This window comes from Acipenser ruthenus, chromosome 3, assembly GCF_902713425.1.
Source record: "Acipenser ruthenus chromosome 3, fAciRut3.2 maternal haplotype, whole genome shotgun sequence".
In the NCBI taxonomy this organism is placed as follows: domain Eukaryota; kingdom Metazoa; phylum Chordata; class Actinopteri; order Acipenseriformes; family Acipenseridae; genus Acipenser; species Acipenser ruthenus.
In genome coordinates, this window is record NC_081191.1 from 82,722,293 (window position 1) to 82,739,756 (window position 17,464).

The 17,464-nt window shown below is 37.6% G+C and overlaps 1 protein-coding gene across 7 annotated transcripts in view; it reads left to right on the forward strand.

Moving 5' to 3' along the window:
- The window catches only part of LOC117435284 (arf-GAP with GTPase, ANK repeat and PH domain-containing protein 3), a 240,588-nt gene that overhangs the window by 105,270 nt on the left and 117,854 nt on the right, over nucleotides 1-17,464 (forward strand). For all 7 annotated transcript variants that reach the window (XM_034058331.3, XM_059017460.1, XM_059017465.1 and 4 more), the window contains exons 2-3: nucleotides 5,512-5,570; nucleotides 15,057-15,144. In XM_034058331.3, the coding sequence (XP_033914222.1) occupies nucleotides 5,512-5,570; nucleotides 15,057-15,144 (147 nt within the window). The remainder of the gene's footprint in view (nucleotides 1-5,511; nucleotides 5,571-15,056; nucleotides 15,145-17,464) is intronic.

Genomic DNA, 17,464 nt, shown 5'->3' on the forward strand with positions numbered 1-17,464 from the left:
TGAGGAGGAACAGAAAGAAATGGGGATGTGTTGAATTACAGGTCTAACAATACACATCGATGATGATTCTGGCAGGCTGCAGTATATCATAACTGGACCCAATTTCAATCACTTTGATGTGGCCATTGCTTCTGATCTGTGTGAGGGGATATGGGAGTACAAGCACTGTACTGTACAAGGAATTCAGGCCACATTTCTCTAATTTCTTGAAAAACAAATTGCCTACTGTAACCTCTGGACCATGACACTTCATCGCAGTCAATTAATGTAATTCTGTGTTGCCTCAGTCACTTGTCTGAAAGGTTGTGCTTTATGGTTTTTAACAGATTTTGTCAGACGTGGAAGGTTCTGCACTTTTCTGTTATTTTGCGATGGAGCTGTAGATTCTATCGGATGGGAATTAGAGATTTTCTGGAATTAGAAGCAGTATTTCCAGTTTGAGTTTCAGACTGTTTGAGCTTGGAGTTCAGGGAGGTCCATTCCTGCTACTACATGTTGTGTGTCTGACATCCTCACCCTTGGTGGAAACGCATGTTGCATTAATGTACAATACATCTGTGTGCATTGCAGTGAACTTCTTTAGTCTCATCCAGACCTCTCGTCATGTCCATAATACAAATATTTATTTATTTATTTATTTATTTATTTATTTATTTATTTATTGATTGATTGATGTACCTAGATTGTGAATTGCCAATACAACCAAACAAGCTCTATTCATTCAGGAGATCATTGGCAGTTTATGCAAAGCAATTGCCCAAGTACTGTATTTTAGTTGAGTACTAAAAGGAAACTCCCCAAACATTAGATGAATGTTTACTGTAACATGAAAGAGATTGCTGATGGCTAAACTATCATGTAGTGTATTAACTGAGCTACAAGTATTTGTTTAAACAGAAAATACAAAAGCTGTGTCAATGTACAGCTAGTCCCTGTAGCACATGTAATACAAATACCAAACAAAATTGATTTCTTGTTTTTTAGCAAAATTTACTTGCAGGCAATTTATTATCCAAGTTTCCATAATATACACTTAAACGGTTTGTGTGATTCTATAAATTAATACTTTATCCAATACCTGAAATTTGTCTTGGCTTACGTAAAACAAATGTAAAGATCTCAAGTAAAGAAATATTTGGGGAAAAGTTTACAAAAAAAAAAAAAAAAAAAAAAAAAGTAATTATATTATTGTATTCCATCCAGCATGTCTTTTCATTCAAGTTCTTTATATTATACAGACCCAGGGTTTACCCTCTGAATACTGGAGGATGTTTGAATGTAGGGAAATTGATAAGAACAGAAGAAAGGTTACAAGAGAAGGCCATTCGGCCCATCTTGCTAATTTTTGGTTGTTAGTAGCTTCATGAGGGATCCCAGGGTGTCGGCTTCAACAACATTACTGGGGAGTTGGTTCCAGACTCCAACAATTCTCTGTGTAAAAAAGTGACTCATTTTCTGTTCTGAATGCCCCTTTATCTAATCTCCATTTGTGACCCCTGATCCTTGTTTATTTTTTCAGTTTGAAAAAGTCCCCTGGGTTGACATTGTCAATACCTTTTAGAATTTTGAATGCTTGAAATCAGATCACCGCATAGTCTTCTTTGTTCAAGACTGAATAGATTCAATTCTTTCACCCTGATGGTACTTTGTACCAAAACATTGATCAGTAAAACAAAATAATTTATTTTAAAGGGAGTGTGCGGTTTATTTTCTTGTTTTAAAGTTTAGTGTTGGCACTACATTGTAAACCAGCACCTCATTACTTTATTGGTGTGTGTACCTCCTTTGTAATTAATGCCTGTCTGCATATGACATGCCTTTTAAACCAGGAATAATTCTGGTCGCTCTTCTTTGCACTCTTTCTAGAGTAGCAATATCCATTTTTGTAGCGAGGTGACCCGAACTGAACACAATATTCTAGATGAGGTCTTACTAGTGCATTGTAAAGTTTTAACATTACTTCCCTTGATTTTAATTCAACACTTTTCACTATATATCCGAGCATTTTGTTGGCCTTTTATATAGCTTCCTCACATTGTCTAGATGAAGACATTTCTGAGTCAACATAAACTCCTAGGTCTTTTTCCTCCTTCAGTTTCAGTATGTCCCATATTATAATGGATATTTTTATCACCTGCGTGCAGTTTTCTGTATTAAATGTAATTTGCCACGTGTCTGCCTAGTTCTGAATGCTGTCTAGATCATTTTGAATGACCTTTGCTGCTGCAACAGTGTTTGCTACTCCTATTTTTGTGTTGTCTGCAAATTTAACAAGTTTGCTTACTGTACCAGAAGTTAAGTCATTAATGTAGATTAGGAAGAGGACCTAATACTGATCCCTGGGCAGCCTTCTCATTTCCAGCCAGTGGCTGGCTGAATTGCTGTCTACTTTGCCAGTCGCCTAAAACAGTTAGTTTACAGTGAATAGTATTCAAAATGTTTATTCTTCCAGTAAAATAGTGGCAATTTCCACAATTCATTACGTATGTAAGTCGAGTAATGTATTTCACCACTTTTTTCTGTGTGTAATAAATTATTGCAAAACCAAATAGTTTGCTTACTTTAAAATGTACTGTGTGCTAAGACAAGTTTGTCAAAAGCTTTCTGGAAATCTAAATAAACCATGTCATATGCTTTGCAATTATCCATTGTCGATGTTGCGTCCTCAAAAGAATCAAGCAGGTTAGTTAGACACGATCTCCCTTTCCTAAAACCATGCTGACTGTCTCCCAGGATACTGTTACCGTATAGGTAATTTTCCATTTTGGATCTTACTATAGTTTTAATAAGTTTACATATAATAGAAGTCAGGCTTATTAGTCTGTAGTTACCTGGCTCGGTTTTGTCTCCCTTTTTGTGGATTGGTATTACGTTTGCAATTCTCCAGTCTGTCGGTACAACCCGTGTGTCAAGAGACTGTGTTGCATGATCTTGGTTAGCGGTTTGTAAATAACTTCTTTCATTTCTACTATGAGTACTATTGGGAGGATCTCCTCCGGCCCAGGGGATTTGTTTATTTTAAGAGCTCCTAGTCCCTTTAAAACTTCTACCTCTGTTATGCTAAAGTTATTTAAAACTGGATAGGAACAGGTCGAAATGTGGGGCATGTTGCCCGTGTCCTCCTTTGTAAAGACTTGTGAAAAGTAATCCTTTAATATATTTGCCATTTTTCTCTTTGTCTATGATTTTGCCATTTGTATCTCTTAGACATTTTACCTCCTCTTTATTGCCACTGTTTTGATGTAGTCTCCCTTCTGTTTTTTTTTGTTGATTTTCTCCCCCCTTCCTTTCTAGTTTAAATGCTTCCGAACCTCCTCGAGGATCCTTTCTCTGAGTAGATTGGTTCCCTTTTTATTTAAGTGCAGTCCGTTCCACCTATATAGATAGTCCTTGTTGTAGAATGTTGGCCAGTGTTCAAGGAAGGTGACACCTCGAGAGCTTCCCGTGGAATTGGAAAAAAATAAAAAGTGACCTTTTGAAGTGAACCTTTGTTGTGAATCCTTGTCAACACTTGGTACAGTCGTTGTACGGAGCACATATAAAGGCACTGTGCAAGTTATTTTTCATCTGTCAACCAACATCTAAAATCTGTTGGCTCTTCGTGACATATACAGTATATCCATGACAAATGTACCTGTTAGGCCTCTATAACCACATGTGTTACATTGACAGACAGCACAGTATACTGCAAGACATTCCGAATGCTTGCATATGCTAGAGATAAAAAAATGCTTGCAAACACTGAATTGATGTTGTATGGCCTTTTTTATTAAGTAATTGGCTTGAAAATGGTGTAGCCAACACTATGTACTGGTAAATACACTACCGGTCAAAAGTTTTAGAACACCCCCATTTTTCCAGTTTTTATTGAAATTTAAGCAGTTCAAGTCCAGTGAATAACCTGAAATGGTACAAAGGTAAGCGGTAAACTGCCAGACGTTAAAAAAAAAAAAAAAAAGTTTAGATTACCAAAAACTGAAAAATAATGTACATTTCAGAGTTATACAAAAAGGCCTTTTTCAGGGAACAAGTAACGGGTTAACAACTTACAGCTGTTCTGTAGCAATGGAAGTAAATTATGCCTTGAAAGTTGATGCTAACAATTCCTACAGGTGTCCCAACTTTTGTTGATTACTTACAAACCCTCTGTCTGTATAAAAGCAGTGTTGGAACAGACTGTGTTATTACACCCTCTTAAGCATTATTTGGACAGTATTATACTGCAGGAAGTAGTATATTGCTCTCATAATGGCGAGAAAAAGGCAATTAACAAAGGAAGACAGACAGACCATTATAACCCTTAAAAGTGTAGGTCTTTCCTTTAGAGAATGCAAAGAAAGCCAAGGTGTCAGTGAGTACAGCTTCCTACACCATCAAAAGGCACTTGGAAACTGGAGGAAACTGACAGGAAGAGGTCTGGCAGACCCAAAGCCACAACAGAATCAGAAGACAAGTTTCTGAGAGTCAACAGCTTACATGATAGGCAGCTCACAGGACAACAGCTTCAAGCACAGCTTAACACTGGTCGAAGTAAGCAAGTTTCAGTTTCAACTGTGAAGAGAAGACTTCGAGCTGCAGGTTTGACAGGTCGAGTGGCAGTAAGAAAGCCATTGCTAAGATGGCAAAATAAGAAAAAGAGGCTTGCCTGGGCCATGAAACACCGCCAGTGGACTACTGAAGACTGGAAGAAGGTCTTATGGACCGATGAATCAAAATTTGAAATCTTCGGTTCATCACGCAGGGTTTTTGTATGCCGTCAAGTAGGCGAAAGGATGGTTCCTCGGTGTGTGACACCAACTGTCAAACATGGAGGAGGAAGCGTGATGGTCTGGGGCTCTTTTGCTGGATCCAGAGTCGGCCACTTGCATAGTGAGTGGCAACCTGAACCAAAACTGCTACCACAGCATTTTGCAGCGCCATGCAATATCCTCTGGTATACGCCTAGTTGGTCAGGGGTTCATCCTACAGCAAGATAATGACCCAAAACATACCTCCAGGCTATGTCAGAACTACCTTAGAAGAAAAGAACAAGACGGTAGGCTTCAAATCAAGGAATGGCCAGCACAGTCTCCAGACTTAAACCCCATCGAGCTGGTTTGGGATGAACTGGACAGAAGGGTGAAAGCAAAGCAACCTACAAGTGCAACACATTTGTGGGAACTTCTGCAACAGTGTTGGGAAGAACTTTCCGAACAATATTTGATTTCCATTGTGGAAAGAATGCCACGAGTGTGTTTGGCTGTTATATCTGCAAAAGGTGGCTACTTTGAGTCAAAAATTTAGATTAAATTTTGTTAAACAAAACGATTCCATGATTTCTTTTTTTATCTCCAATTGTTTATTTGTTCTATGCTTTAATTTCAGAGTACATTGAGACATTAAACTGCGTAAATTTCAATTAAAACTGGAAAAATGGAGGTGTTCTAAAACTTTAGACCGGTAGTGTATATACATACTGAAATATTATTTATTATTAATTATGTTGTTTTTTTTTTTCTTTTTGTTGTATAGACTCCTTTGTGAACAGCCAAGAATGGACGTTAAGTCAATCAGTACCAGAGCTCAAAGTGGTGAGTGTGTGGTGTTTTTTTTTTTTCCTCATAAATTGCTAAAAATAATATGACCTTCTGCATGGATTTTTCTACAGGTCTCAATGTTATACTCAGTCACACAAGGTTGGTAAAGGAAGTGGGCTGTTTTAATCCCCCCATTTGGCGTAGCAATATTCTCTCTTTCTAATGACTTGCAGTGGGAGTCTGGAAATAAGTGACAGATTAGGGTAGCCTTGTGATGTGTACTGGAAGCAAGCCACATAAAAGAAAAAAAAAAAAAAAAAAAAACAGCAAGTGGCATTCCTGATTAATCCAAAAATATACTCCTTGATGTCTAGGGAACCTCGAGACTGATTAATCTCTCTTTACCTGTGCATATCTGCTACAAAGTACTTAGCAGGCACTACTGCGTTTCCAGTCCAGGTGTCACTCTGTGTGGAGATGCCTCTCAAATTTCTGTAATCTGGATAAATTGAAAATTTGAAAATCAAAGTCCTGCGGTCATCCCCCCCCCCCCCCCCCCCCCCCCCCCCCTCCCCAGCCTCGCCACCGACCGCCATGTGGACGACATACATTACCAAGCTGTTCTAAGAAAATAAATTATATATAATATATATACACACACACACGCTTGGGTACTTGCACTGTTGCTAGGGACACCATCTGTCTAAGTGTTGCGTGATCCTGTGAAAATTCTATGGTCTACAGATTTTAATGTCATCACGACAATGGAAGCCCTTGATCAAGCAGTTAATGCAACAACACCAACAGGCTTCATTCAGCTACAGATTTCTTTTGACATGTAATCTGGTGCCTTCACCTGCCAACCTTCATTGCCTAGTGCTGAATGTTTTGTTTTTTTCCCCCCACAATACCAGCAGACTGTATCCATGCATCTTAACTAGCTTTTAGTATCCATGGATACTTTTTTTTTTTTAATTATGTGGTGAATGCTGATAGACCTCTGTATAGACCACTTATTTTTCTATTGGGTCATTCAAGATAAAGGGTGTTGCTTGACCTCTATAGTAAAACGGCTTATTTCAAATGTTTTTTTTTTTAATGGAAAGCCTTGAAGCTTTAAAGTAAAATGTTTATTTGTCTAAGCCTACCCTATATGGAAGTTTCAGAGATACTCTCACCATGAATAACACTGCTGTTTTCCATACGTCACCTATCCAGAAATCATTTTATTCTTCATATGTGATTTTTGTATCCTCAACCTGAAACTGGAAGAAACTATGCCCCAGAATTTGGTCCATTTGAGCTGTAATGACCCAGTCAACAAAATAATAAAAAAATAAAAATAAAATCTTACCCATAATCCCTTAAACTGTTGAAGTGCAGGAAATGTTAACTTCATTAACTATTTTATTGTATTTAGATACAATGTAACATTCTTACTTATCCAAAACACTGCTAGCCCAGTACATTGCTTATTTATTGGCTGTGTTTTATCATGTGGTAGTCATCTCCGGATAATGTACTAATGTAACATCAGCCAATCAATTTGACCATTTCACTTGCAATCAAAGCCATGTTCAAAGCACATTTTGATGTGAATATTGATTAAGACGAGTCGATGTATGGTAGATCAAATGAGTGCCTTCCAGGAAGTGCTTTATCTGAATCTTGGCTCAGCCACTGAGTCACAGAGTGACCTTGGGCAATCCTATGACTCATACTGTATGCTACAGTACAGTGGGGACCACCCGAGCTGAAAAATTGGATAAAGTGATAGAATCCTCCAGTGAAAATGATGCATTGCAGCATGGTTATCCAAGGTGAATAAAACAATGATTGGTTTGCTGTAACACACACAATACCAGAAAACTTTGTTGAGCGGAAAAACAAGAAGCAATCTTCTACCTACCGATTTAGCAAACCAGCAATTTAGGCCTAAGGGTTGTCTAAAGTATGTTTAATTGAAGCTCATACAGTATATAATCTATTATAGTAAATTTGTACATAACCAGCAGCTTTCCATGCTGTTAAACACTCCCTGTCGTATTAAGGAACAATTGCTGTAATGTTATTGTAATGTTACTGCTTCATATCAGCACTAAGAGTTTGTGTTTAAGTTGTGCTTGGTCAAAATTAATGAATGTTTCAAGACTTGGAGCTCAAGCTTGTCCTGGCAAGACTTCATCTACTTGGCTGTAATGGATGTACAATACTATACTATGCTGTAGGATTGTATAAGACATGACTCATTCCCTTACATAAAACCTACAACAATTGACAGCAATGGCCATAGTGTAGTGCCAATGCAATAAACGCCAGTTTGTTTTACTCCCTTTTACCCGTAACTTCAGATTTATGTAACACTTTTCTGTGCTCCACAAATAAAGGAACAGCTTTTTTGTTTGAGCAGCCAGCCCTATTTGTCTTCTCTGAAACATTGACTTACTTTTGAAAGCCAAATGAGGCTGATACAATGAACAGCTTTTTGTTTAAAGTGCAATTTTAAGATTTTAGAGGCTAGCAAAATGGTCAACCACAATCTTTGTGTAGACTAAACTCAGTTAAAAAAAAAAACAGTCCTGGTACTGCAAGCTTTTTCCAAGAAACCTTTTATTTTCTAATCAAGACAAGTGCTGCAGTGTGGGGTCTCAATTTTGAATGAAACAAGAAGCTGGAGTTTTGTACACTTTGTTTTGGCAACACTGTTTTTTTACATTGTATTGAACTGATTGTTTTCTGTCTGATCTGACAGCCAGCACTCAAAGCCGATAATGGCAGACCAAAACGAGACAGGACAGTGAAGTTCTTCTTTATTTGATCAAATTCTTAAATTATATGCTACTTGGTTTAATACTCCTACACTTGCAGTTTCAGCCAAAGATCCCTCTTCTCAAAGCGATATTCAGCCGATCTAACCCGATACCCCCCAATACCCACCCACCTTGTAGATGTCTTTACTCCTGTGAATAATTAATACAGTTGGAATGGCTATTTTATTAGTAATGGCACCACTGGGTTAGATAAAAACATGTTTTATTGTATGTTTTAATCCATAATAATGTGGTTTGAAGTGCTCCTTCTTGTCAAAACATGCTACTTTTCTAAAGATCCTCTTACATGCCAGTTAAAGGACTAACTATGCACATACTGTACATGTTTAAATATTGAAGAAATTATATAAATAAAACATAGCAATAACACTCAAAGGGATTAGATCATCCATTTTCTGGCATAGTACCCTCTCAAATGTTACCTTGGCTTCAGTTAACTTCCCTGAACTCCATAAGACTCGACACACAGGAGGTTCTGTGTTGTGTTGTGTTTTGTTTATTTTGTTTTTGCTTTAACTGTTAGTTTTTTACTGAATCTGTAAAGACGAATGAGTTTATCTGGAGCAAAGATAAATTCGTTTTCTGTGTTGCCTGTTTTTCCTTTAGTTTTCTTTAGTGATGGTGAAGGGTGCATTCAGTATGGCTACTGATTTTCCATTCTTGGGAATAGCAAACATTTTTTTTCAAGAACCCAATTAGTTTTTTTTTTTTTTTTTCACCACTTTTTATCAACTTAATAATTGAACATGGCATTTTAACAAATATAATGTTGATAGTTAAAATAAGTACATTAATAAATATTAGGGTGATTCTCACGAAATTCTCATTTCAGAGTGATCTACTTTGAGTTTTTTTTTTTTAAAGATATTGACCAACAAATTTTATTGCTTAGTAGGGTCTAAAGTCATTATACATGTTGATTTCAAAGAGACTATTTAATGATTATTATGCGTTTTTAATGCTTTTTTCGTACTAATTGAATGAAATTTCTCATTACCGCAATAACATTTCAAAAGCACAAGAGTGGAAAATGTGATTTTTTTTCACATGTTTTTTTAATTGCTATGATAATAAGTAGCTCTAAGCTAGCTATAGTAATGGACAAACAGAATTCTTTACTTTATTAATATATTTTATTTTCAAGATTTTCTCATTACCGAGAGTGTAAAATGTATAGATATGGTGCAGCATCAATAGCATAGCAATATCAAAGCATAAAGCACTGGAAATGTTTCTTGAATTCAAGTTAATCAGGGCTGGCTTCAGGCATAGGCTATACAGGCGGTCAGCTAGGCTGACATCCATCCAGGGGGTTTGAGATTAAAAAAATATTACTTGATTTTATGTCTAATATTGCCTACTTTTGAATTAATTTAAATATGTATAATTACAGGATAATGGATGTAGAAGTTGAAGAACCCTAGACCCCCCTCAGTACCATTGACTCTCATAATAAATCTCATTCCACGCCTTTACTTAAAGTTGGTATTTGGGGTTGCCAATCCAAAATCTCGACTAGGGCACCATAAAAGTTAGAGCCGGCACTGAAATTAATAGTACTACTATAATAACAAAAAAAGAAACAGAAAAGACCATTGTGTAGGGAAGTGAAAAAACTGTGTTTTATGTTTCATATCAAAGGCAACATAATATCCATGGGTGATAATATGACTTTAAAAACCTAGATAATGATAGAAGTATCAAGTATCATAACAATGTAATTGTTCATCTGTAATATTTATTTAACCTCAAAAAACACAACTCATTTAGGTCTAACCACTTTAAATAATTTATCCAACGAATCATTTTTTTCCGTGCTCACCAGAATCTTGCCACATTGGAACAGTGGAATCGTATTAAATAATTACAATATAATATTGCATCATAACAGCACACATTAATGACACATTGGCATATCATTGCTATCAAAACAATAAAATTGATTTCAATTAATTGATGGTAAAATGCAAAAGTAATGGCACACAATCGCAGTGCCATCCTTTGTCTTCCTGGTCATTGGTGTGCTTCGTGTGACCCATTCCTTCCAGCCTACTACATTGTTTTTGGTGCTTGGGTCCAAAGAGTACGGGAATGCTTTGCCTTTGCAGTGTGGGCATTGCCCATACATACAATCCATTTTCTTTTGGTCACACACAGCCATGGCAACCAAGTCTGGCGCAGATGGTGTGGCGATGATGCCGACCTGGTGCAGTGTCTTGCAGTTTTCATGTGTCCTAGATTGGCAAGTTTCACGATCAGACACTTGGTCTGTCGATCCAAAATGGCTGCAGTTTGCAAAACTGGGCCCTAGAAATTTTGTGGTGGGGGTTTTCGCCAACAAATTTCATATGAAGGTGCTCCATTGTGTCTGTAAGGGAGCATTTTCGGTAGATCTGACCATTTCTTCTGATCTCCCCAGCTTTCCCATTGATCACAGTGCTGATATCGTCTCTTTGCAGAAAGTGCCACACCAAGCTTTCCATCCGTCTCCTCTTGCTGTTCATTGGCAGATTCCTCTTGTGGTTCATTGGTCCTCTTCTCTGACGTTTTGGACATGTTCCTGGCTCCGCCACACTTACCGGCTCTCTTCTCTGTTTTCTTTGCTCCAGTCTGTTCAGCTTTCTTCTCAAATTTTTCATTTCTGTGTTCTTTTTTTGAAGCTTCGCCTCTGCATCTCTCAGCTTTGTCCTCAGTCTTGAGATTGTGCGCTTTCTTTTATTTTTCGACTTGGGTGTGGATGTGAGGTTTGGATTTGAGACATTTAGGCCTAGTGGTGCTAATGGCTGCCTGGGTCGATCAACTGCTGGATAATCTAGGGCTGGCTCTTCAAATGATGGAGGGGTTAAGTCCAGGACTGCGGCTTCAGATTTTCTCTTCTGGTGGTACCTGGCAGAGTTCTGTCTCCATTTTTGCCTTTTTCTTTCATGCTCCTTTATCCCCATCCTGTCAGCCGTTTTAAGTTTCTCATTTAGGTTCCTTTTTTGGTACCTGACAAAGTGTGATGAGTGCAACAAAAAAGAGGTTAGAGGTAGGACAGTTATTGCAAACCAACACTTATCCACCTAAAATCTGTTACCAACCGTCTACCTGCCTACCTGCCTACTCTTAATACTTTCTTTCCCTATGCCTAGCCCCCTTAACACTCACTGACTCGTAACACATCATGTCAGAATGAACTGTGCACAAATATGTTAATACCAGCTAAAATACTTGAAATTCCTCTCTCGAGCTACCTCTCTCTTTCCTTCCTTCTATATTCCTCCAACAGTTCTGGGTTGTTGTAGATCTTCTCCCTATGCTTTGCCAAGCTAGCTTTTGCAGCAGCTCTCCTTTTCTCACTACTGTCAACCTGGGCAACAACGTAATACATTAATATTATACATTAATATTACAGATAAAAAGACAAGTTAAAGTTAAAATACTGAGAAATATGCCTTTTATCATTACCGCAAACTGAGGTTCTCATTATCGAAATGGGCATCATAAAATAGCGGTAAAGAAAAAGCACACTGCGGTGATGAGGAGACCTAATGAAAAATGCTAACAATAGGGGCAGCCATGACTCAGCAAAAAATATTACATCATCTTGTAGAGCAATTTAAAGACTGTCATATTGATCAAAAATTGATAATCAAAATCATTTTGATACCAATGTATCATCAATAGAGGTAATGAGAATCTATAGTGTCGGGAACAGGGGGTATAGATACAAGTGCAACATTTTTAGTGAATAAAAGTGAGGAGACTAGCATACCTTGTGTCCATCTTTGAACTTCTCTTCTTGCTGATGCATCATGGGAGAATAAAACTTTATTGACAGTATTGTTGTGATTTTGACAGGGCAGCGAACAAATATTGCGTTAATGAGAAATGGGTTGATGGACACCATGTTTTTTCATTATATTATCCATATGATGATGTCTAGATTTTTAAATTAATTATTTTTATAGACTATTGGACATTAGACACAACATACATTGATTCATTTTTTTTTTTAAGAGTTTATTTTACTTGTAATACATTAGATGACCATCATTTTGATTCGGGACACATTGCGGTAATGAGAAATTAACTGGAAAATGCATAAAAAATTGAAATGTTTTAATATCTTTATGTGCAAAACAGAATACATGTATATCTATTGGATTAAGGTTTTACCATTTAGTTTCATAATGATTTTTATATTCAAATCATTACCGCCATGGTTCAAGGTTAGTTTCATGAGAATCACCCATTACCACAATTCTTTCTTTTTTTCATTTTATTAAAGATTTTCAATAAGACTCTTGTTGCTGTAATAGTAACTAAAGCACCTGAAGACACTTAAAACCTGTCATAATGTTTCTAAACATCTCTTGGCTCATTGCTGGCATTTAATATAAGCAGGAAAACCTAAGAATTATATTACAACAGTTCAGCACTGTTGTGAGAATCATATTTACAGTCTTCCAGTAACACTGTAGTTCAGTCTACAAATGAAGGTGTTTTGAAAAGACTTTCTTATTGCTGGCATTACAGTAACAATAAAAAAGTGGCGGGTGCAGAATTGATATATATATACATACCCTTTTGGTTGGATGGGCGCTTGTTAGAGAACATTTACTTAAGGTAATAATATATTACAATTGGCAATCTACAATATTGGGAGTTTCTTGAATCTCATCGGGAATCATGCCCTAAATCGGCAGACTTGGCAGGTATGCAAATTAAGTTTAGCGTTTTGTTGGCATTACAACCAGGATAAAATATGAAAAACTGATACAAAAAAAAAGTCATGTTGACTGACTCTAAACAGGTTCACTGCTGTGTATTATTGATCTGTAATTTTAAATAGCACCCCTTTTAATGCAAGTCCTCCTAATTGTTGCTTTGCTAATTCTGCCTTGTTTGCAAGATTTAACAAGAGGTGTGTTTCCAGACAGAATGTCTTTATGAAACAAATGGTGTGTAGTATAGTAACTACATCCACACGGTAAAGCAATCGGTTTCCTTTAAGGAATGTATAGCTACAAAAATAGCTTTGAACTAGTTTCATTGTAAGATGATATAATTAAATTAAGAAACGGCGATGGTTTTGACATTGCTAATTATAGCTTTATTAAAGGCAGGTAGCGTGAAAATAAATAAATTAATCAATAATTAAATTCGCAATTCATTTCGCTTACTTACTTTGGGAAAATCCCGCCTTGAGTGCAGTGCCTTGGGTCTAAGTTTTTCAGCATAGAAGAATGCAGTGCTTTGCCATTGTTGCCGTCTCATTTGCTTTCTTGTTCTCTACGTGCTTACGACTGGCAATAGGATCTTTAATGGTATTGACTCGTTCATGGTCACTCGAATGACCGTCACATGATGAATTAACTCAACGTGGCTATGTGTAGTGAAAAAACCAAAAAAAAAAACAAGCAATTCCATTCCCAATGCCTGCTCGTGGAAAATCAGTAGCCCTGGTGGATTAGTGATGTGCTGCACAGTGAGCTCATACAACATGCAGGTGCACCATTTGTTCCTTCACCTGCTCTGGTTAATTATGCAGTGTGTGTAAAAAAATGTTTTTCATTAGCGACGGTGGCAAGAAGGCATGAGAAACAGGAGAGCTTGCACCTTATTAATGAGGTTTTTTAATCTTGTTAATGAGGCACTCTGCTCCAACATACCTTCTGATGTGTTGAGGACTTTGTATTTTGTATTTTTTTAAACACAGGACTACCAAAATGGGGGTTTCCATTACCGTGCAGTGTTTATTGGGAATCATTTTGTCAGCCGTTAGGGTTATTTGGGTGATATTTCTGTATGTGGTGCCCCTCCCGAAAATCTACTTGCAGCCTCCAGGAGTCCCAGTTTGGGATCTCCTGGCATATGATCATGTCTTTCATGTAAGGGTGACAATTTATGGGATACAAAACAATTACTGAAATCCAATCTCTCTGAGAATTAATTGTAATACAAGTGCTGGCTTTAGTTGCTAGGCTAACTCATACAATGTATGTTCTCCTGCTGATGTACATGTTACTATGCAATTACTGTATACAATTATATTTGTATGAGTAGTGCAAGAACTTGCCAGCCATGTCCAACAGCTAACTGACTGACTACAAGGAGGCCTTTCCGAATTCAGTGTCCAAAACATTTCACAATACCAAATACCGTTCCCAAAAATAGAAGTGCACTTTGGCTCTACTTTGTGTTTTTTATGTAAATAATATTTTACACCTGAAGTCTGTATTTTTAATTGTATTTCTGTAAATGTTTTGTATTCTGTTGACCTGCCTTCATGATCTATCCTGGAGGCTCTTGGAAGGAAATTGTTTTACTTATCTTAATAATCTAAGAAATGAGCTAGCTGGCCAAGCAACCTAGTTGTTACTTTCCTTCTAAACAGTGAATGAGTTGGGGTATTGTATTCCAGATTTTTACAGTATGTTTGTATTCACCAAAAATAGGTTTTCCATGAATTCTGTCCTCCTTATCGAAGACTTTCTAATCTGGTCATGACTCATGACCAATCTCAAAATGTACAATGAACATGCATAAACTACTCTTGAACGTTACTAGTATCTCCACTCTCTAATGGCTTACTGTGTGTTGCATCATTCTCAGTTCGAGGTTATTGAGTTCAGGGATTCAGTGTCCATGTAACCGACACAGGGTAAAGATATTCTAAAGTCATAACCTAAAACACAAGTGTTTTTCTCTGTTCTTGGGTTCACAGGGTATTGTAGGCAACCTATCAAGTGGGAAATCGGCACTGGTCCACAGGTACCTGACTGGCACATACGTTCAGGAGGAATCCCCTGAAGGTAAGCTGAGATGTTGGGCAGGTGCAGGTTGCAACGAACACGGTCAGTCCTGTGTGTACTGTAGTGATTGGCAGTAACATATGGAATACACAGGTGGGAGCCTGGGTCGACAGGAATGAGGTATTGCATCATTCAATTGCTCGACTGTTTTCACAAATATATATATATTTTTATTATAGAGTCTTAATCAATAACCTGGAGGAGTCAATAAATACCAGTAACTAATTTAAAGGACTGAACAAAACATAATTAGAAATGCCTGTAATCTGTATCACACATATATAGCACACATATATATTCCAAGTCCGTTTCAGAGTAGGAAAGCTCTGGCCAGTGGTTGGTAGGTGTTTGGTTAACAAGGCCAAGACTATGTAAATTACTATACAGTACCTTTTATTGACTTTATTTATTTATTTATTTATTTATTTATTTATTTTTAATCAGCAATTATTTTCCCCCTATTTAAAAAAAAAATAAATAAATAAATATTTTTTTAAAACATTGTTTCACCAATTTGGAATGCCCCCAATTATTCAACCTGGCTCACCGCTGCAACCCCTGCACTAACTCGGGAGAGACGAAGACAAGCACTCGCATCCCCCGAAACATGTGCCTTCAGCCATCCACTTTTTTTTTTTGCACTGCAAGCCTGCCATGAAGCTACTGTAGAACTACAGCGTCGGAGGACCACGCAGTTCTGAATTGCACACAGGCAGGCCTGCAGGTGCCCGGCTAGCCACAGGGGTCGCTGATGCACAGTGAGCCAAGGATTCCCCAGCCGACCTAAACCCTCCCCACCCAGGCAGCACTTGGCCAATTGTGCGCCGCCCATCGGGAACTCCCGACCACAGTCAACAGTGACATAGCCTGGATTAGAACTGGCAACCTCCAAGCTATAGGGCGCATCCTGCACTCTGCGCGTTGTGCCTTTACTGGATGCACCACTCGGGAGCCCTCCAGTTTTGTTTTTTAAACACAACCCCTGTATAGAGTTTCATAAATGATGTATCCTTGTTCATTCCATCTTGTGGGTTTGCTGCAGATTGCAATTGAAGGTTTTTTATTTTTTTCAAAAATAATTATTTGCTTGCAGGAACATGATATAAGCTCATGCTGTATTTTTTTTTGTTTGTTTTTTTGTTTTCATATCCAGTCATCTGGATTTATTAAATACAAGATTAAGATGTCATTTTTACACATCCTTTCCTTTTTATATTTATTTAATTCATTTTCAAATTACTAAAGATTGCTGATTCAAGCTATCACAATATATACATATTTTAATTTGATGCAACTACAAAGAAGGCTTGATTTATTCAGTGTACATTTTTTATGAGTGCCCAACATACTGTAAGGAATTGCTTGCTTGTTAGAGGACTGTATTGGTTTCGAGCCGACTGAGTGGGAGGAAGGTGGCAAATCTGATGGCATGCAAGTTGGATGTCAGTCATACTGTGTTTTATTATCACAATTGTCCAAAAAGGACCTTAGGGCTCATGTTTAATAGTGAATCAGAAAGACTTTTCAGACAAGGGCACTACAGGTCTTTCAGATTTCCTGTAAGCTTGTTAGACATACAGTACATTTGATTGACGTCCAAATTGATTGTAGTCCGCATTGTTCATCTCCACCCATTCAGTCAGGGCAGTGTCATTATTGACGCTGATCTAAAATGAACAATCAATTGAAAGTTGTCATATTAACTGTGAAAACCTCTGGAACATGTCACACAATTAACAAGTGGCAGATGTTTCACATAATAGCTTAATACTTTATTTTTTTTTAACAGAATTTTGGACAAAAATTCGATCCCTGCCTACTGTATATCTGTGACAGAGACAGAATGATTCTTGGTGATAAATCACCCTCCCAGCCTGTGAGAGCGCTGTGTAAAGGGAACAGAGTGCCCTGGACTGGATTGCCAGACAATTAATTCCCAAGTTTCTAGAAAGGGGGCGGAGCTACGGTACACTAAATCATTGACCAGGAAGGGAAACGATGTGGCAGCCGCAGATTGGAGGAGCGGTTGCAATCGTTAACCAAGGGGGCGTGATTGATGGTATATAAGGGGACGTAGGGAGGTGATCTGTTCCTTTGTTATGGTTAATGCTGAACAGGAAGGAGAACCCGTATTGTTATTGTGAGTGTTTTGTTTGTTTTGTCGTGTCTAAAATACTTGTTTGTTATTATTAAACGGCTAACACGATTCAGAGCTGTCGCTACAGGCCAGCACAAAACCTGGACAACACTGCCCTTGAGTCACGATTTAATTGTATTTGCACCACGAGCACTACAGCATTACGGATTGTGTTTTGTGTTT